This window comes from Carassius carassius, chromosome 48 (genome assembly GCF_963082965.1).
Source record: "Carassius carassius chromosome 48, fCarCar2.1, whole genome shotgun sequence".
Lineage (NCBI taxonomy): Eukaryota > Metazoa > Chordata > Actinopteri > Cypriniformes > Cyprinidae > Carassius > Carassius carassius.
The window spans coordinates 7,881,754-7,903,946 of record NC_081802.1 but is presented as its reverse complement, the minus strand read 5'-3'; the positions used below and the strand labels follow the sequence as shown (position 1 = coordinate 7,903,946).

Here is a 22,193-nt window from a genome sequence, read left to right as displayed (position 1 = left end):
AAAATGGTTTACAATATCATTTTATCATAATCCATGCCAGAATCACTGCTGCACATAAAATACATTTCTTATTAAATAATATTTTCAAGTTTTTCAATATCTAATTCAAAAATCCAGTTAGTAATACCCCCTGCCCTCTCAAAGAAGAAAAGCAATTGTATTATACAAAAATGCAATCCAAAATTTCACACAGTGAATTCTTGTACAAAGTGAAAAAAGGTATTACAACTACATCCACATTGGAGAAATTTTCTAAACATTCCTTATTGGAGTATAATATACAAACATTTATTTTTTTATTCAGGTTGAAGTTAAAGCGTACCTTAATTTAAGCAGTCTATCATGAGATAGCATGGGAGTAATCATCAAAACCAATTATATATCCTGATGTTAGAAATCATGATGAAAAGACCACAATGCAACACCCCATCTCATGAAAAAGTCAATACATGAGTGCAAGCAATGAGTTACAGTGGGAACAAACATACAGAAATGAGATGGACGGCACTCTCTTTGGACACACTTGAACACAAACACACAATCATTCATTTCAAACTACATCCTACAGCTATAAGCTAAAACACTAAAGCCTGTACTTGTGCACAACCCTTATGTTTTCAAGTAGCTTTATGACTTCTCATAAATCTACTATGTGTGTATGTGCACAGCATATACTTTCCCCTCAAGGCCAGGGAACAATATGTACCGTTAATCATTTATCTGTGTGGGAAAACAAACTACAGTCTTGGGTATTTCAGGCACCAAGTGTCAAAATTCAGATTTCAATCTTTCCTATCTTCTCATTTTATGACATCTGACACTAATTAGTACTACATTCATAATTCAAAACCAATCCTGAACGTAGTCAACAATCACAATAAAATGAGTTCCAGCGAGGAAGCACGAGACTGTTCATTAGACAGTGATCATAAATACTATTTTTTTTTAAGTCGTCAGCATTGGGTGGATGAACCTAATGAAAAAGAAATATAAATAATTTCATTAAAATAGGACCAATACGATTTTTTTTTTGCATTGAAACATTTTAACCAATTTTCCCCTCCAAAATGTCATTACCACAATGCAGAAAAAAAATATTTAATTCTCAAATATTATGCATTACAATAAAGTATTATTCTGTGCTTAATGTTATGAAAATAATTTTCACAATGCAAAAACATAAAGGTTCCAAAAATGGGCCTTATTCCATGAGATGTATTTATACACATACTTGTGGTGAAATATGACCGTTTCTTTAACAAGTTTCATGAGATTCACCTGGGTAAACATTTTGGTTCCCTTTTCAAATGAACAGTGATTCCCATTGGCTCATGGGTGATCATGGAAATGTTGCTTTGCAACAATAGTTTAAAACAGTTGGTTTTTGAATTGGCTGACTTCGAATACATACTTTCAAAACCAGAAATAAATTGAGCCCTTCTGCAAAGGTTTATACAATCTGCGTTTCGTTCAAGGAAACATTGAAAACCAATTTCGGTTAAGTACAAAGGAACTGTTGAGGAATGTATTAATGCCTTTATGAGAGCAGTAAACCTTGATTTGTTTATCTGTATCATCAGATCTCCAACAAAGTCATTAAATATGAAAATAAGCCTGGATACTTTCCTCTCTAAATAGCGATATCAAACTATGACAAAATACACAGACTGTCCTTGTTTTCCTGTTCCAATTTAGACTTTTCAAAAGGAACCTAACATCAAAAGACCACCATCACACCATGAAACATGCTTAAATAATCGAGTTCAATTGCATGAAACGCACAAAGTGGCTACAAAAACAAATGACCTGGCAATAAATTCCTTTATCTCAGAAAGGATAGGCAAGTAATCCGTTTGGCGGTCTAAAAGCCTGCAGATTTGAAGAGATCATTTAATATAAATGTTGACTTTGAAGACTGAGAGGAGTTGAATATTATAAATAGAGATGGTATTGGCTACATCTAAATACCCAACGCGTGAATAACAGCAGATCTGCAAAAAGGCACACCTTGAAGTCTTCAAGTCTTGAAACTGGTTAAGCGACAATTGCAGTCCTGAAAAAAAAACATGTTTACACACAAATACACTAAAATCAACCCTGAGATAAAGACAGAGGTCTTCCATTAAAACAAAAAATAAAGATGATGTTACCCAAGTGGACCTAGGACTTATTCTAGATCCTAAAAATTCCTACAAGAGTTCGCCTTTCTGAAATTGTTATCCATTTAGTGGCTTTAAACCAACAACAACAAAAAGCTTTCTCTGTTTCTTTCGAACCAATTTTGGGTAAATTCGTGCTATTGTTAAAGTCTACACTGTGCATCACAGTGGTTACCTAAACGAAGTTGCAATATCCAATCTTGACGATTGCTCAAATGTTGAGCTCAGACCAAAGTGACAATAATAACCAAAATAAAAACAATAGAAATCAACTCCAACTTAAGAGAAATTCCACCAAAATAGGTGCTTTTAAGGTTGCGGTAGGATGTCTCAAGAGACCATTATATGCTAGCAGGAAAAAAAAACAAAAAAACAGATAAACTAACCTCCAACTTAAAACTAAATCATTGAGGGGTGACTTTCATAGGTGATGAGATCTCACCACCAAGGAAGCAACAACATGAAAAATGCAATTTTGAGATGTACAGTGCAAGTGTTTTGATGAGCCGAATACGTTACTGATCACTGAATAGCTGACGGAAATATGATGTTGTGTACTTTAATGTTAAGGCAAATGTATCAGTTGCCAAGGTCTGTGCAGAATCTGTGAGCACATTATCCACATATTGCGTCTTCACTTGTTTATTTTGGCTAGCTTGATAATGCTTTCATATTTTCATCCAAAATCTGCACAGAAAATGTGAAAAACGTCTGCAGATTCAAAAAAGTTGTACTTTTATTCCCAACAACATCGGAGAACTGGCTAGTGGTGGGACTCTAAAGATCACTGGGATTGATAACTACAAACTCAAACCTAAACAAAACCAATTCCGAATAATGTGAAATATGAAGTATTCATGATTAGTGGTTTAACTCTCTTAAAGGAATGGTTCATCTAAAAATTTAAATTGTGTGAGGTTTTACTCATCTTCAGGCCATCCAAGAAGTAAATTAATTTGATTTTCATCAGAACAGATTTGGAGAAATTTTCTAATTTATCTTCTGCAGTGAATGGGTGCCGTCACTGAGAGTAAAGCATCACAATAATTTTTAAGTAATCCACATAACTCCAGTTAATAATTTAAACCATTGCTTCTGGCCCTCCATAATAACACTTCGTCCAGTGGAAAGGTGCATCCTTTTTTGTCCTCGCCCATCAAAATCCATATCCGTTTTACACTGTTTTCAATTATAAAAGGTGCTTGATCTGTGCATATTTCTCTTCTGGTTCAAACAACATGATTTTTTTCACTAAGGAAAGCAATATCTGGACTGGCATTTTAGTTAAAAACATCTTAAAGATGGATTTATTTATTACAAAGATGCAGCTTTTCACTTCACCAGACATTAATTGATGGACTAGAGTCATGTGGATTACTTGTGGATTATTGTGATGTTTTTATCAGCTGCTCTACTTCTGAAGGCACCCATTTTCAGCATTTTTTGTATTTTTGGGTGAATTATTCCTTTACAAGGTAAGGAGTCCAAGCTTTTCAAGTCCAAACAGTCTCCTGCAAGACACTTGACAGTCAAGTGAAGTATTGGAACTTAGTTAATCCCCCATCAATATTCGAATTAATTTGAGGATAACTGTGATATACACACTTGAGCTCAGCCTGAAGGGGAATTCGATTGAACCGGCCCATCAAAACAACGTTCTTCAAACTTCAAAGACGAAACAGAGAATGAAGGAGAGTCTTGAAGTGGCTACAACTGGATCAAAGTCATGCTATTTGCTTTGAATATACAGCACATATTTCAGGATGAAAAACTCCACATATATATAAAAAAACGTGGCTTGATCTGAAGATCATAATTTCACTGACAAAGTGAAGAGCAGTATATACGCATTCTTACAACAAAATGCATCTTTATGCTTTACCATAGCAGCTTTCTTTCCATCCTCAGGATGGAAAAATATAACAATACCTACTATGAAAAAAAACAGTGTGACCTGGATTGTTATTTCTATTCCATCCACAAAATATAGAGGCCAATTAATGCATCCCTGAGGACATTACAACTTAAGATGATGATGATTATAGGCGGTTCAATCGAAATCCCACAGGCAGCACTGAAAACAATACAAGTGCCCTATTAAGACTGGAAAAGGCTTTTGGGTTTGTTGGCTTGAGCGCAGTTGAGGTCGAAACCGTGAACATTTAGGTTTATGAGAATTTCTATAACACGCAATAATGTGCATCTCAGCAATCACACTGTAAAAGCCTAAATGAAGCCTAATGTATGAAACACGATACATAGTTTTGACCGCCATGATAAAAAAAAATGGTTTCCATTGGTTGAATATGCAGCAAGCCTACAGTAAAAAAAAAAAAAAAAAAAGATATTAAACTCTGTAAACCCTGACACAAGTGTAAACGCCAGACCAAGCACAAACAAGAGTTTAACTACAGAAAACGTAGCACATTATGATAAAAATGCAATTCTGAAACCCAAGAAAGTGGATTAATGATAGTTAAACAGCGTAAGTGAAATCATCTTATGTTTTTCACATTCACCGATTTACACGCCAATGAAGAAAAGAAAGTGAACAAAAAACGGAGAAAATGCATGACAGCAGATACTGCTGTAAAAAGAAACTAAATCAGGGCATGATTGTGCAAGTCTGTTGAGGCACATGCACAGTGAATCCCACCCAAACTCCAACCATATTTGCCTGACGAGTGTTTGAGGCTCAGCGAGGAAGCTAAACGCTCAGATTTAAGTGAATGAATGGCATGTATCATACAGCGATGATGGAGCAACCTGCTCTAGAGGGTTTAACCTGGCATAAGAGAGGGGTGGTGGTTGAGGAAGGGGAATCTGAGGTAGAAAGAGCCGACTAGGAGTGGGCGACTCCGTTCTTGGGCAGATCAGGGCTGCTGGCCACCTGTTCAGAGGACAAACTGAGAGATGACGTCTTGTTGGTCAGCAAGGACATGCCGATGGAGCCGTTTGAGCCCTCACTAAAACCAAAGAGCGAAAGGCGATGAGAACAACTGTGATGGACACATATTGTATTTGAATTTCTTCCAGTCGATCTAAACCATGTACTTCTGAAAGCAAATCCTGACTTTAAATTAATAGCCCTTAGCCCACAGCTGAAATGTTACTGGGTTTTCTTTTGATTTAAAACCTGTTTTATTAAGATTCACTGTTATATTTCACCTAAGAGTGAGTGGATGCTCATCTCGCTGTAGAGTGTGTTCATCTTGTCCATTTTCGACTGAGACCCGCTTGTACTTGCCATCATGGTTCTCCTGAAGGCAAAATAATTCATGCTTAAGCACAGCGATGTATATCACATGACTTTTAACACTTCCTTTAGTGAACAGAAATATAAAAGCTACTGAAATTACACTACACAATGCCAGTGGAGTGTAAACAAAAAAAGAACAATACTTTTACATATGACCTTGCTTAAAAATGGATTTTCTGCTCAGAAATGGCCACGGTCGCATTAATTATTCACTGGAAATAGAATATATTAATAATGAATAATTAATAAAAGCTCTATAAATTGCATTTCTCGCTTACCCTGGCCATCTCATGTGTCCTCATGATGATATCTCTCTCCACCTGGTGCAGCTCGAGACTCAGCTGTTCACTGGACACATTCCCTGAGGACCAGTCCGCTCGAGACGGCTGAGACATGACTGAGCTTGGGTTCTGCCAAAAGAGAGAGTGAGAAGCTGAATCATTAAAACAACAACAGACATTAGAATTAGAACCTTTATTCTTTACATTATAATCTTATAACAATACTACTACCAATAATTTATATGAAATATAATGTGTATATATAAAAATTAAGATTTTATATATAATAAACCTTAATACAATTTTAAATTATTTATTTATTATGTGTATTATACACACACTTTATTTAAATTGCTGTATATATTTTTTATATAATTATATTAAAATATACAACTATTCTAAAATATTCTGTACATAAATACAATATACAAAATATACAGTATATAAAAATAATTTCATATATACACTTTAGTAAATATTTAAAATATTTGGTGTCATTTAGTTGTATCCAATATAGAAGAAATAATATATATATAAAAAACTTCAATATAAACTATACATAATGTGTTTTTATAATAATAATAAAAAAAATATATTTATATTTTCATTTATAGAATTTATATATTTTAATATGTATTATATTGTTCATTTCAAGTGAAATTTGTATATAGTAAATATTTGATACGTAGGTTTTGTTTAGTAGGATCGAAGCAGGTGTGAACAGGCATTTAAAATGAATGACACATCCAGTGAACACGGTCTCACCTCCAGGCCGCGACTCTGCGTCTGCTGGCTGATTTGCAGGTCGACCTGCTGTAGCTCCATCCTCAATTGCTCCCGCGCCTGCAGGGCAGGGGATAAACTGGACCTGCGGGATAAGTGGAAAATTAGAAAAAGAAGAAAACTATACTGAAACCAAGTGCTTGCTTTTAAAGGGTGGGGTTGGGTGACATACCGCTCGCTGAAGTGCCCATGAGACTTTTGGTTCGGCTGGTAAGAGTCACCACTCCACCCGCCGTGATTCGCATAGGTGTAGTCAGCTTAAAAGAGAAGACAAAGGCCATTCAAAAACTCTGAAATAATCATGTCGCCCCATTAGCAATGCTGAGAGAAAGCAGGAGGAGTTTACCAGCAGAAGTGATGTGTTTGGCAGAGTTTGGCATGGGTGGCATGGGACTGTTTGGCGGGTAGCCCGGTTTAGACGTGCGTGAGATGGCTCCAAAACGAGACACGGTCGGCAGAGAGCCAAAGGGAATGATGGGGTCGTCGTCTTTGACGTCTGCCGCTCTGCGTTGAAGCTCCAAGCCGTGTGCTCTCAGACTTTTGCTTTTGTCTAAATTTTGCTGCTAGGGATGGTTACAATTAGCTCAAAAATCCTATATGAATATGCTAATTATTCAGCATACTAATATATATATATATATATATATATATATATATATATATATATATATATATATATATATATATATATATATATATATATATATATATATATATATATATATATATATACACATATATATATATATATATATATATATATATACACATATATGGCCTTTGGTTTGTCAACAGTATTTGTACAAACTAGACAGAATAAACATCTGTAACCTTTTGTAATGGAAGTGTCACTGAAAACAGCACAGATCTGAATGTTTGGGGGAAACGGGACAGAATCCCCTTGCAATGTGAAGCCTTTCAGCTTTAATGAATTCGAATAAAAAAAGTTTTAAATGCAATTTTTGCCCACAGAAAATTCTTAAATATAATGCTAAGGTGCTATAGTTGGTTGCCAGTGTATGCTATGTGTTTGCTAGGAAGTTCTGCGTAAAAAAAAGAAAAGAAAAAGAAAAACTACATTTCTTTAACGTTCTGGTCTCTAAATCTAGATCAGGTTCCTCCTTCAGTGTATACCTTTGGCCATGTTTTTGTTAAAAATACAACTGCTTGAGGATCCCTTATGTCTCGATAAACATGCAAAACTTACTGTGTCCATGCCCTCTTTGGATTTTATATCCTTGCCACCAATGTAGGGACCGAAGGGGTCACATGACCAAGGTGAATATGAGCTGGTGTAGTCTGCTTCCCGGAAGTGTCCTAAACCATGGGAGTTCTCTTCCATGTACTGCGAACCACACGGATATGGCAATTAATTACCAAACACTACCTAATAGGACTGCTTGATTTGGGGAAAAAAAATCTAATACAAATTTTTCTGATAAGAAACAATTTTGTATTTTTTTTTGTAACTCCAGTTTCCCAGGTCTGTAGGACTGCACAAATTGTCCCAACATTTTGTGATTATATTTCAATATAAATATATATTTTACACAACAACAACGATAATAATGACATTATTATTATATTAGAAAAAATTTGAAATATTTTATTTTCTTAAAATGACATTACAATATAAATATGAATATAAAATAATAATAATAATAATAACTATTAAATAAAAAAATTAAATAAGAAATTACTATAATTTTACTAAAAATAAGTATTTCATTATTATTTCTACTGTTTTTAAAATTACAATACTAACACGTATAACAGTATATAAATAAAAATAGTTAAAAGGGATATAGTTTTACTAAAATAGATTTCAGATAAATATAATAATAATAGTTTTACGGTACCAGTTATACTATTATTATTACTATTATTAAATCATTCATTCTTTATTCATCATTTTAAATTACAAAACTAATTTTCATTTCATTTTCACACATTAAACAATTGTTTTAGATTTATTACACTGTTCTGTGGAATACTTGATTCTGATTGGTCAGTCGCGACATTCTGAGGTATGTTATCCCTCAATAACAACCAGTAAAAGCTGATGACACCGGCTCATCCGGGTAACAGCAGTCGGCGCCGTACTCTTGCTAGGAACAGTTTTTCTTAGTGGAAGCTTTGCGTTTGGTTCAACTCAATTCAGTATTATGTGTATAATTATGATGTCATCCTGGTATCGCGACTTCACTCTCTCATTTCATACAAATGCAGCTGCTGCCATTTCACGAAGATTGTTTCGTACACTGTAATGGACTATAAGATAACTAACAAACTGCTAAGATTTTAAAGTTTTTCCGTCTTAAATCAATGTCTTTTATCACCTTAATTATTTATGTGGTGAAATATTGTGTAATAATAAGGGGTTTGAGTGCACCGTATCCCTTAAATGTCTGTCTAGTTTGAACTTGCTGCTTGCTCGCAACTGATGTGAATCCAAATATTTCAACTCAAATCAATATTTTGTGTCTATTTATTTACTTATGTGGCAAGTAATAAGAGAGTTAATGTACATCCAGCCAGTTGTTATCACTGAATAACCCCCTTCAGGGTAATACGAGATCCTTATTCTGCGATAACAACTGGCTGGATGTACATTATCCCTTACTAAACATGCAGCCCTTCTACATTGTGCTTAGTATTTTTATTATTATTTCTATGAAATATAGTTTTTCTGGCTTACATGGCTCTGTCCCCTCATGTCCTGAGGGCAGTTGGGGTCGTGCGAGTGTGAGGAGCTAAAGGATGATGGGGAAACAACCTTTCTATCCTCCAGCTGGGCCATGATCTCCTGTCTTCGACGGTGCAGGTAGTCTAGGGAAGGCTGGGATCGCGTGTAGGCATTCTGTGAACACAGTATTAGGTTATGCTTTCTTTAGGTTTGGAATAAGATCCATCCAATTCAAATGTTACAGGTAATGGATCTTACCCTTGGGTAATTCCTGATCTGACTGGAGTGGCTATAACCGTCTTGTTCTGGCAGGTACGAAGCATTTTGGGGTGGTAGCGGTGGGGGAACGTCCGGACTCCTACGGACCAGTTCCTCCCGAGGGGGGTATGTTTGGGGATGGGAGTAGGCTGAGTGGCGACGGCCATCGTGGTGTGAAGGGTAGCCGTAATGGGAGCTTGGGTTGGCGCATTGGCGCTCCGAGGTGTAGGAACTGGAATAGGAATCCGGATATGGTGGCATGCATGGATCTTGAGCGGGGTGACGGGTGTAGCGTGGGTGCACGTGGTGGTAAGGATAAGGATTACCTGTTGAAATGAGGGAAATTAACATTTTTAGAAGTGCAAAACGTTATGTGTTTGTTCAAAAAATAATAAGTGTTTTGTTACCTGCAGGGTACTGGGAAGATTCATATTGAGCGGAGGGTGGCAGAGGGCCTCGTGTCTCAGAGTAATACAGGTCAGAGTGGTGTGGTGAATACATGCGAGGAACTCTAGGCACCGCAGACATGTGCTTCTGTCCGACTGTGCCATCACCGTCCACCCTGGAGTGGGAATTTATGAGCATCCCTGGCTTTGGGATGGATTCCAATCTGAGAATCAAGAGATAAAAGTACATGATCACTCTGCAGTCTAGCTTTTTAAAAATGAAACTATTTTGACTCAAATTAACATTTCATGTCCATTTATTTATTTTGCAAGAAGCCATGTTGTAGGTTGGATAATGTTTAGCTATACATAGATATATAGATAATAAATGCGATGTTGCGTAGCTTGTCAGTGATCTGCAGCTCTGTCTATTAAATGCCGCTCCATTTGAAAGCAGGTAATGGCGATTTAGCGCTAATCAAGGAACCAGATTTACTGACTAAATGTGCATGATCATATCATTAGATATATCGCCCAGCCCTAGCAGTGTCGTTATTGTTGACTAAAACTATTGAGTTTGGTTTATTGAAATGAAGCTGAATTTTAGTATTTAATCATTTTATGATTTCGTTAAAAAAAATGATCCAATTAAAAATGATAAGGGCACACAAAATAACTAAACTTGAAATGGAATAAAGCTAATTATAAATATAAAAAAAAACAAATAAAAATGATAAAAGCACATAAAATTACTAAAAGCTATACTAAAATGAATCCTAAAAAATAAAAATTAAATTATATATATATATATATATATATATATATATATAAAATAAATAAAACCACTATAATATTATATAAATAATATAAAATTTATTTAGATCTATTCATTTTGTAAAAATAACAGTTTCTTAATAATAATACAAATATTTTATAGTTGATATTTTTAACATAGCTCTTAATAAATTAAAATATACATTATACTTTACAAAAGGGATTCTTGCCAAGAGAATCTTCTCATTTGGCAATATGTGATGTTAAAAGGTTTGAAATCCCATATGCTAGTATATGATTTATTCCCCCCCACCCAGCTAATAAACATATAAACTTACGACTCTGGAGGTGAGCCAGGCGCGCTGAGGCTCCCAGAATTCATCTTCTCCGGTTTGTGTGTGGGGTCATATGATGGGTCTGAGCCTCTGGAAACCAGGTGGGCAAAAGTGGATTCAGGTCCTGTTGCTAGGATGGCGTTAGTGATGGAGGAGGGTTTGCGTGGGAGTCCCTCCATCGACAGCCCTTCATCAGGCAACAGACCGATGCCGAAGTCCATCTCATTCAGCTGGGTCAGGGACTGGCTGAGCTGTCGCCTCATTCCCAAACGTTTATTCATCTTACGGTATCTGTTGTCAGAGAAAAGGTGGTGAAGCTGATACGAATACTTATTATGCTTTACTTAATGTACTTAAAAGTTCTGCTTACTTTTCAAGCTCTTCCTGAGAGTGAGCGAAGGTGCAACTTGCCCCACGAGGACAGCCGCCTTTTTGTTTCATGTCCCGACACATGTAGGTCTTATATTTGCTGTGCTGTGGTGGCTGTGGACAGGAAGTGAGATATGCTTACTAATTTCTGTGCAAGTTATTTGAATGACCTGATAAATAAAAAAGATGCTATACATATGTGTAAACATCCTCTCTGTGTGTGTGTGTGTGTATGTATATATATATATATATATACACACATGAATAAAAATAGAAATGATAACACACAGTTTGAACTGAAAAAAATAAAAGCTAATTCCAAATATTAACAAATACTATAATAGTATATAAACATTAAAATATACCTGATGTATAGATAATTAGCAAATAAATAAAAAAACTGGTCACAAATCATGAGAATATTTTGGTTAATTTTATTATTATTGTTTTACAATTAATTATTAAAATATTGAAACGTTTGTGATATGGAAGAAATCACAACCGACCTGTTGCTGGGCATCTCATTTCTACATATATTAATGTTAATAAATTAAAGCTAAACAGAAAAAAAAAAAAAACATTAACTTTCTGAAAGTATAAAAGCTAAAATATAATATTATTAAATACTACAATAGCATAAAATAACACTAAAATAACATGTATAAACATTTTTTATAAAAAAAAAAAAAATACTGACATTAAAAAAATACAAAAATAAAAGTGCTGCTGCTGCTAATATTTAAAATAAATTGATACATAAATGAATAAAGCATTTCATTATTCTTTCTAAATACTGATAATAATCCCCAAGACTATTTTGACACTATTTTAATAAAATTTCAATGAATTATTTATAACTATTAAATATTTAAACAATAATCTTTTGTCAGCCATCTGGTTCCCGACCTGCTGCTGATCCCCTCCTTTCTTGCTGTGGTTCTGGATGAAATCTACCAGGCCATGAACGACGGTCCGCACTGCTTCCAGCCCTTTGGCTAGCTGCTCCCATGTGGGCGCAGGGGCATCTGTCAGTACAAAAAAAAAAAAAAAAAAAAAAAACAGGTGTGAACATTCACTCATTTATGTTGTTGTGAATGGCTGTATGGACAAATGTGTGAATGGAGCAGGCTGTCGAACCTGGGCTGGGGTCGATGTCAGCCAGCAGCTCCAGATGGGGTCTGAGGCGGTTGAGATTGGCTGGATCTCCCGTTCTCTGAAGGGCGATGGTGAGTTCCTGCACACTCTGAGCAAAGGATGCTGGTGTCTGCAACTGAAACACACAAAGCCACATAACCACATACTTCACATACCAGCAGACAAAATCAACATGTTTTCATGCACGATGTGACGTTCGCTACACCCTAAATGCGTCCTCTACACAGGGAGGGGTGTTACTGGAGAATTTAAACACACAACACTTGGCCATACTATATATATATATATATATATATATATATTTGTTTATTTTTTTCTCTCTCTCTCGCTCTCTTTTTTTTTTTGCAGACCTGCCTTAGAAAAAACATTACAGCACCACCTAGTGAAATCTTAAAATACTTCCCATGAAACAATCTGAATAGGATATGTTTGGAAAATTTAAGGTGTAATTATTACCTAAAAGGCACTTTTTAAACCATTTTTTCAACAAAAAGCCATTTTTACTTCTTATAATCCACATCTTCATCATACCTTGTCTATGATGGACTGCATGTGGGATTTGTGCGACTGGTCGCCGTACAGAAGAGATGACCATTGGTCCGGGGCGATCCGCAGTCCACCCTCCATCGCGATCTGAACGATCTGAGAGTCGTGTTCCCTCCGAAGAGCCTCGTACGATCGAAACTCCTCCTTCAGCTGCATCAAGGAGGAATCCTCATCACGCTTGGTCACCTGAGATTAAAACAAATAAAATGTTATATATTTCATCTAAATAAATAAAACATAAATAAACATTTATGAAACATAAAACATTTTTTATAAATATTTATTATTGATACTGTATAGGTTTTAAAATATTTTCAATCTAAAAAAGATCTTGAATATATTTGAAATCTAAACATTTTTAAATCGGCTGACATGAAATCAAATGTTTACTACTTTAATATAAATAGAAATTAAATATATTTTTTTATTTAGTATTTAGTATTTAAATTGTATACTTCCATTAAACATTTTTATTTATATGACACTATATACGATACATTTTATTTTTTTATTAAATCTGTAGCAATGAGAAGCATTAATATTGTAAAGGAAAAGAGGAAAAGTTAAGGCACCTTAAAGCAGGAGGCCCTGTAAAGGAGCTGCACCACGTGTCCTATGCTGGTTTTTGAGGCCTGAGGAAACCGTGGTTCGAGTCTCTGGACCACAAACAGGACCAGAACCTTCCGTGAGAGGGCCGAACCGTCTTCCAGAGCGAGCAGGACCAGCTTCAATGCTTCTTCCTGCATAGCTGTTGGGTGAAACCCAATTTTTGTTAGTGTCCCCAAATGATTTTATCAGCCTGCTATCATGTTATGGTGGTAAAATCTTACCAGGGCCGAGAAACTGGCAGCCTCTGGCTCTGACGGCGGCCCACAGGTTGGAGGAGAGCTGCTGGGGGTTCTGGTGCTGGAGGATGAGCTCAGTGACAGTACGTTCACCCAGAGAGCGGGCCGCCCGCATGGCCCGGATGCGGCCCTCCTCCTCCACCAGCTGGCAGTGCACCAGAGTCACCAGCTTCCTCTGCATGGGTCTGCTGAGAACGCTCTGAGCAGCACCATTCAGCCCTGCACCTGCACGCATCAACACCAACAAAAAACAAATGTTACTATGCTTTTCACGTATTACTGGTTATCATAAAGGATGATGAAACACTTAAAAACTAGGGCTGGGTTTTGACACAAATTTCACAGTTCGATTCGATTTCATATCGATTATTTTGGATATATTTCAGGTAAAGGACATTGTACATTTTCTAAACTAATATACCTCAGAGTCAATAATGTGGAAGGTTGAACTTTGCTGATTAAAATATACTTACAACATACTCAGAGTTTTTCTAATATTAAGATAATAATAACTTTAACTTTCAATTGCATCATATTTCAGTTCGCAATTCGTTTTAAAAAAAAAAACATTCAAATGGAGACTGTCAAAAAAACTTGATGGGATTTATTCAAACAAACTAAATATTGAAGAACAATCAATTTTTTGGTAAATGTGACATTAAGTAACACATTGCTTACAAGCTTTTGTCGTCTTCCCATGTTTGAAACAATGATTGAGCGATAACATGAGAAAGAATACGGATTTCCGTAAGTTGAAGCCTACTCGTTCTTTTAACATACCTACGGATGTTCATTCATGTTTATTTCAAGCGGAGATGATCAGTTCTGAGGCGCTAGAGCGATCTGTCACTCCACGTTAAATAGCTCCAAAACAGCATTTAAAATTTGAATATTTGAATAAAACGCACAGGATTTGAAATCTGACACTTTGTTTCATATCAAAAGTAACAAATAACAAAGCATATTGGAATTTATTGGAATTGGAGGCGCGCTACAATGTTTCATTCATTATCTGACAGGCTAGACTCTTGGGAATTATGAATTGATATTGATTATTCATTAAAAAAATCAAGAAATTGATATTTGTTTTACCCAGCCCTATTAAAAACCATGTTAAACCATATGCTAAAAAAAAGCATATGCTAAGGATGATAAATATGGTGAATTGTTAGGTGTCCAAAACAAAAACAAAAACAAGAACAAATAAAAATGACAAATCTTCATTTCAAATTAAATGCATTTGTTGACATTTAGGACGAATCACTTTTTAAAAAGCATATGCTAACTTGTACTGAATGAATGAATGAACAAATAGGGTGATGTGAAATGGCAGGGACCTCTGGTGTTGCTCAGGGGTTTGAGATAGAGGGCCAGGTCCTCCACACATGTGCGAGACTCCTCATAGTGCTTCACGTCCTCTGCAGCTGTCAGTAAAGTGACGGGGGGAGGTTTGGGTACCTGCAGGAGAACACACAACATTTGTCTGTCACCATACTAAAGATAGTTCTCATCTACAGGGCTTTGATGGCATTCTTCACATAATAGGTCATCTGATGGGGCTGTCAGCATTCCTCTACACGTACAACATGTTCACACCCACAGACTGAGCAAAAACTCTCAAAACAACATGTGATTCAAAAACAGAGAGGAACGACAGTTCTTGCCACAAAAGGTCCCTTTTATTTTGACTGTCATGACTGAGGTTTGGCCGATTCACGGTCATATAAATAATGAGTATAACTGCTTTCGGATTTTTTAATAATATGATTAATCCTTCAGACACACCACTGTTTAAATGTGTAGGGTTGTTTTTTTTTTTTAGAAAAAAAACATTGATCAGTAAAGATATTTTAAAATGAACAACTATTGCACTGGACTAAATATTAAAATATGAAGAACTTATTTAAAATATTTCTCCTTTTGGTCCACTTTGTGATTGCCAAGTCTGCTTTACATTCACACTATTCTTTTAGAATCCATCCCAACTGAATAATATATTAGTAGGAAGTTATTTTCCAATAGTAATACATTTCTGCACTCATTTCTTTTTTTGGTTTCATTTTAGAGCTGGTCACTCATGCGTGAATAAAGACATTTGAATTTCTGAATGTAGATCATTTTAAACGAGCAGTTCATCATGCATGTTTAACATGGTTATCTTTACCTCATTCGCTTTTCCTGTAAACCTGCATTGACCCACACTAGCTGCAATTTAGCAAAATGTGAAACCGTGGCATTTTTGGATTTGATTAATCGCTATATTTAAATGCAGCGCACTATGACTGTGGTCATCTGAATTAATCGTGACTAGACGATTATGTAATAGTTGCGACAGTCATACCTATCACCGCATGTGCAGAATAAATAAGTATTTTTACAGTCAATGCTTGCAATGACTGGCTGGTATTGATTCAACTTCCTGGTTCTCCACTGGCTGTGTGAGTGTGGAAGCAGCGTAACCTTCCTGTCATGCAGTCACACGCTTCTGTGTCACATCAGGCCTGAAATCCAACCAGACCGGAACGATCGCAAGCTGATCTTCAGAAACCTGAACTCCACCTCTCCCCGTGAGATGTCCAGCTCGTCCTCTTGATTCAGAAACAAGCGGATGCAGTAAACACTGTAATAAACACGCTCGGCTCCTTCTAAACTGCTGTGTTGTCTGCACGATCACTGCAGTCTGCCCTTTTTGGCTGTTTGCCTCACGTTCTGATTGTTATCAAGGTCATTTGAAAAGGAAATAAAGTGTGTTTTGTTTGAGTTACAAGGAACCACAGTAGTTTTACTTCCTTATCCTTATTTAGACTGAGGCTACGGTAGAGGCCACAACTTCATCATCCATATAAGAGAAGTCAATAAAAATAAATGTGTTCGGTACAGAATGAACCGATGTGCACTGGGCCATCATATAAGAGTGCGCTCACATTCACGGTTGCTAAAATAATGTTTTGTTAAAGAAAATAGGTGAAATCCAGTAGTTTCAATAGGAACACACTCAACTTGGAGTTTCGTGTTAAGACCAAATGCAGATTTTTCACAGTTGATCATGCAAATTCGCCACACTGACTAATCGAAACCTGGTTAGTTTAAAAAAAAGACTTCTTTGTAAACTGTGCTTTAAACAGTGGGTTTAGTAAATAATCACCCCGCTTTAATCACATTTTGTTGTTTTGCAGCCTAAAATGAAGACGGACACGGTTTTTGTTTTATCTAGCTGTATTTATTCAGTTCAACTTATAAGTGCTGTATGGTTTAAACACTTACAAGAAATGCTAATTATCTTTTAGCGACACTGCCTCGATTGTGCAAGTGAGAATTCCTGTGTCAACTGTGCAGCGTGCAGACGCGATGTGCTAATTTGAAGCCATTTGCTCATTTTGAAAGGGAAAGAGAGAGCACGCGGAGATTCACTGTTTGTGAAATTACCCTAAATATCACATCGTCAGCTTGAGATCAGTTTATGAGATCGGCCTTTATAGAGAACATTTTCTGTGCCGATTTCGCTCATGTTTAAGTTGGCCAGACAGATAAACAGCTGCTTGGTAACTGACTTCCTTATGAGCTTTACTTCATACATCTAGCTACTCTATTGACAGCAGACCTGACCACACGTTTAGACTCACCTGTCCACTGACGAGCTGCAACAGCGCCGTGTTGACCGGCAGCTGCTCGATGTCCGTGCTGATGGTGGTCTGGTCGAACGGGCAGGCCTTGCGGTGCAGTTTGTTCAGGCACATTTTGCACACAGTGTGGCCACAGCCCAGGCTGATGGGCTTGCGGTGGCTCTCCTCGAAGGTTTGAGTGCAAATGGGACACAACAGAAATTCGGTCCATTGCGGGGCTTGCACTGGCATTGTAGCGAAGCGCGGTCTGTGATTCACTGGTCCCCAAGATTTTCTCTTATTGCTGCATGTGTGTCTATGTGCGTTTCGCGTAAAACGATAACACAGTAAGTCCTAAAGGTTCCACTGGAACCAATAAAGCTCTTCCAAAGATCACACCTCTTAATTTCCTGGCATTGTGGGCGTTCAGCACATAGTGTGAAAAACATAACCTGAAAGACAAAAAAAGAAAAAAACACAAATGATCACTCACATCAAGATTTTACAGTAAATCCCAATATGCCAAATTATCTTGTTCAGCCATAAATTACACAATTCTTTTTAATAATGTCTTGGCCCTTTTCAAATAAAACATTAAAAATGCAATGCAGCTAAATTGAGCCTCATTTATGAAACAGAACAATTTTGTTATTGTTAAAAACATAAAAAAAAAAAAAAAAGTTTTAACTAATGATGTTTTTAATTTTATTACTTAAACTTAATAAAATAAAAATAGACAAATTGATTTGAGTTTTTATTTTCATACAGAATAACAAAAAGGTTTTAATTTGATAGCCTGCCTTTCATTAAACATGAAAATGCTGCCATTTAAACTCTCATTAACACATAAAAAGCTAAATAAATAAATACACTTAAAAAAAGAAAGAAAACCCTAAACACAATGAAAGAGATGAGAGTAAAAACTAAAAAATTATCTCAAATAAAACAATTCATCAATCTTTTCCTATACGTTGATGTGATGAAAATAATGTCTTAATAAAGATGTAATTTATTAAAAATGGTTTCACCAAAGTTTGTCCCACCAATGTCATAAATAAGGCCCAATAATTATAACACACAACTTCTGTAATGAAAATTGATTTTTTAATCAAATTCCAGAAAACATAAAATACTTTTCATACTTGAAAAATAAACCTTCAAGCAGGATCCTTTGGATAACACCACATTTAATCAGAATCAGAAAGAGCTTTATTGCCAAGTATGTGTGCGCATACAAGGAATTTGTTTTAGTGACATAAGCTTCCAGTAAACAGAGACAACAACACACAGATGACAAAAAAAAAAAAAAAAATTATTTAGGCAAATAAATAAGTCTATAAACAATTGTGCTATAAATGATAATGGAATAGGATTGAGTAAGATGCAGGGATGTACTAGGATGGAGGGGTAACAAATAAATATAAGGATATTGCACATTTATATTGCATAAGTGGGGAACATTTAACTGTTCATGAGGTAGATTGCCTGGGGGAAGAAACGGTTCTTGTGGCTGACTGTCCTGGTATTTGCAGCTCTGAGGCGTCGGCCAGATGGCAAAAGTTCAAAGATGGGGTAACTTTGATGTGAGGGATCCAGAGTGTTTCTGTTCCCTATAGCATTCAGTTAAACCGTTTGGCCTCAGCCTGACAACATGAGCTCTCAACATTCAGTCCTGGCTGGAAAGTTCAGATCAGCAGCAATAACCTGACTCATTTATTACAACGCAGTCTGCGTACTGTACCCTAAAGCTGCCTGAAATAGCCATTATATAACCAAAACAACACCTCCACAACACACAACCAAGGGGATTTCAAATGACTAATCACGAGTAAAGCACGATTCCTTCAGCCGCTCCAATGGGAGACATAACAAGGAAGTATTTCGACTCAAATGAGGTTACGAGTCCTGACCTCTGACTCATCTGACAAAAAAAAATCTACGTGTTTTCAGGAGCAAGAAGGCAGGAATTCTGACCGGTAGAGAACAGAAACATGAGCCATAACAAAGAGCAGTTTCCATCACATGCACGGGAGTTACACATTCATGCTTCAGTGACAAAAGGAAGCCGAAAACTAAATCATAAAGATACTAGTTCCGAAACACCTGTTTCCTTTCTGAATGTGTCATATAAGCAATGCTGAAAACCATTTAGATCTTCACTCAATCAGGGATGCAGGTTTAGTTTCTTTCTGTGTAAGTCATGTGCAAGTGTCAGAACTGCACCCATAAAAAAAAATATTATGTTCAGCAGCCACCCATGCAACTAAGGTACTTCCTCTTGTGGCAGCTAACAAAAGCACCTTTTACATGGACACGCCCACGTTTTCTTTCTATGTCACAAATTGTTTCACTGGTACCAGAATTTCTCAGAACTATAATTAAGTTGTGTGGGCGATCCACAAAAGGGAAAGCTCTGTGGTGTGGGATAACTATAAATAGAACTCCCTCTATACAAGTATTTTAGATTAAAAAAAATATATATATATATATATATATATATAAAATAAGTCATTTTCATTTCATTTACATTTTTTTTATTTTTAAAATGTTAAAAAAAAACTTAATATAAATAAAAATTATATATAAAATTTTAAAACATAAAAAAAACCATTTAAAATACCAAATATGTGTATATTTTAAAAATGAATATTTAAATATTTTAAGCGTGTGTGCGTGTGTGTAAACACACTCACCAGGAAATACAGTATTGTCAAAGTGTATTTCCTAGCATCTCCATACAAAGAATTGATGCAGTGTAATTATGACCTGTTTGTCAACTACATGTGACTAATTTAAAGGTGACTGTATTTAATGTGTATAATAAAGGTCATTTACATGCCTGACATTCACTTTTTTGGTTCAAAAAGAGGATTTTTTTTTTAGATGCCAGAACAGTCATGGAAAAAATTACCACTGTTCAAAGCATGCTGAGACTTATCTCTTGCCCTTTGCCCATTGGAAACCCCCTAAAGCAGGTTAACAGAGATTTTTAAGCATCCTTTAATTATCAAGCGTTTAATTACACAACTCAGCGTGATTTAACAATATTTAAACGACATCCTATTTAATCTGTGCCAAGAAATGGACAATAAACACATGTGCATCATCACATTCCGATCGGATTTAGCAGCCAAATGAAGCAAATCAAATGCATTATCATCAGATGAGTCCCCGAGAAATTCTTAGTCGAAGATTTCTTGAGAAAATCCTATTTCTGTGTAAACTGTTTGCATAAAACGAACAAGCCCTTTAGGACAGGAAAGAAAGAAAGAGACAAAGCCCTTTGACTAGACCTGGGTATGGCTGAAATAATAAAACACTCGCTTTAAAGCGTAATTATATATATAATACTTCATACATACTCGTTTATCTAGTCAAATGCCACACGATGATGAAGAAACATTAATTGTGTAAATGCTCAGATTGTCAAACTGTTACGCTAGTCAACTAGCAACGTAACTAATAGCCATTTCTAGAGTAAAAGAAATAAAAACAAAAATAAACACCACAAATCCTCACCTAGTACCAGAAGTTGTTTTCTTCATATAAACATTATGAAGGCATATAAAATGTGAACTAATATAAATGCGCATTTGGACCGTTTAAACCGATTTGAAATTTGAATATTAAAAAGCTAACGTTAGCCGTTGTGCTAACAAAACAAAGCTTGTAGCGCTCGGCTAAACGTCGTTTGTTAAGTTAAAACGGTTCTACCGCGAACCCCTTGCTGTTTGTAATAATATTTTGCTAACTGAAACACTTTAAAAACATACAAATTTAACACTTACCGATAATAAAATGTATTCTTTATTGAATAACGTCCTCGTGAGCGTTAGCATTTATGCTACGCCGGTTGATGCATCTTAAGTAACGCTTACAACGCTAATATTTTTAGGCGTTTCAAACGAATTACGCACACTTTTAACGATACTTACTTGCAGAACCGTCAATTTAAGCGTTGTAAAGGTTTCTGAAAAAAATTCTGAAGTACTCCTAAGCTATTTACATTTTTACATGTTATTTTAGCCTCTATATACGCTGTTTATATAAAAGAAACTAAATCTAAAGGACAATAACCCTACATTATATAAGCAGTGCAACATGTACTCACAATATTTGGTTCAGCTCAATCTTCACAGAAGAAAGGCGAATTTCGCCTGCTGCTCTAATGAACGTTTCTTTGGACTGACTGTCTGGGTCTCAGAGCTCAAGAGAGACAAGCCCAGGATTGCGCAACCAGAGAGCATCCACCCATCAAGATCGTGTCCTACATGGAGAAATGTCTCCAACCTTACTTACACAGCATTAGTGATGTCCAAAATGCTGTTTAAACACACACAAACAGTGTAGTAGGTTTTAAAACTCATACCATTACCTATAAGCCTCTTTATTTTTGTTGGCAGAGTGAGAAACTAAAGTGATGTTGTGTCTGAGCTTTTGTCTACATTAACATAATGGCTCTTATTTATGTTAGAGTCTTGAATCCAACATGTTTGTTTCAATGTGGTTGCTAAGGCACTCCAAGTAATGTTTAATTCATTGGTATGCTGTTGCTAGGGTGTTCTGTGTGGTTTCTCTCTAGCCCAAGTCAAAAGATCCTACCTCAATTCTGGCCCTTAGATATTATTATTATTATGTAAACTTGTGTAGTTTTGTCACCAGGTGTGTTTGGCAAGTCAAACTCTTCCCTACTAATTAGATAACAAGTTTGAGCTGTTCAGATGTCCTTATGAGAAACACAAGGATTTGATGGTC

General features: G+C 36.0%; 1 protein-coding gene across 2 annotated transcripts; it reads right to left on the bottom strand.

The window, feature by feature from the left end:
* Positions 1-4: 4 nt before the first annotated feature.
* Positions 5-21,705, bottom strand: LOC132131937 (roquin-1-like). 2 transcript variants are annotated; one of them, XM_059544120.1, is made up of 20 exons: positions 21,550-21,705; positions 17,460-17,890; positions 15,174-15,294; positions 13,822-14,061; positions 13,564-13,739; positions 12,977-13,177; positions 12,428-12,560; positions 12,197-12,315; positions 11,292-11,404; positions 10,925-11,212; positions 9,834-10,036; positions 9,427-9,752; positions 9,181-9,342; positions 7,690-7,827; positions 6,829-7,045; positions 6,655-6,739; positions 6,465-6,567; positions 5,697-5,828; positions 5,328-5,419; positions 5-5,125 (listed from the first exon to the last, which is right to left on the bottom strand). In XM_059544120.1, the coding sequence occupies exons 2-20, from the start codon at positions 17,688-17,690 to the stop codon at positions 5,002-5,004; spliced, it is 3,204 nt and encodes a 1,067-aa protein (XP_059400103.1). In that variant the 5' UTR covers positions 17,691-17,890; positions 21,550-21,705; the 3' UTR covers positions 5-5,001. The 2 variants fall into 2 exon arrangements, with proteins under 2 accessions (XP_059400103.1, XP_059400104.1); XM_059544121.1 differs by having other exon boundaries at positions 6,829-7,042.
* Between the last annotated feature and the right edge of the window lie 488 nt (positions 21,706-22,193).

Coding starts and splice junctions, on each gene's coding strand:
- LOC132131937 (XM_059544120.1), bottom strand. CDS start 17,690: ATGCCAGTGCAAGCCCCGCAATGGACCGAATTTCTGTTGTGTCCCATT. Junction 12,316..12,427: donor TGACATCGACCCCAGCCCAG/GTTCGACAGCCT, acceptor TTGTACTGACAG/ATGCCCCTGCGCCCACATGG. Junction 5,420..5,696: donor GGACACATGAGATGGCCAGG/GTAAGCGAGAAA, acceptor TTTTGCCTTCAG/GAGAACCATGATGGCAAGTA.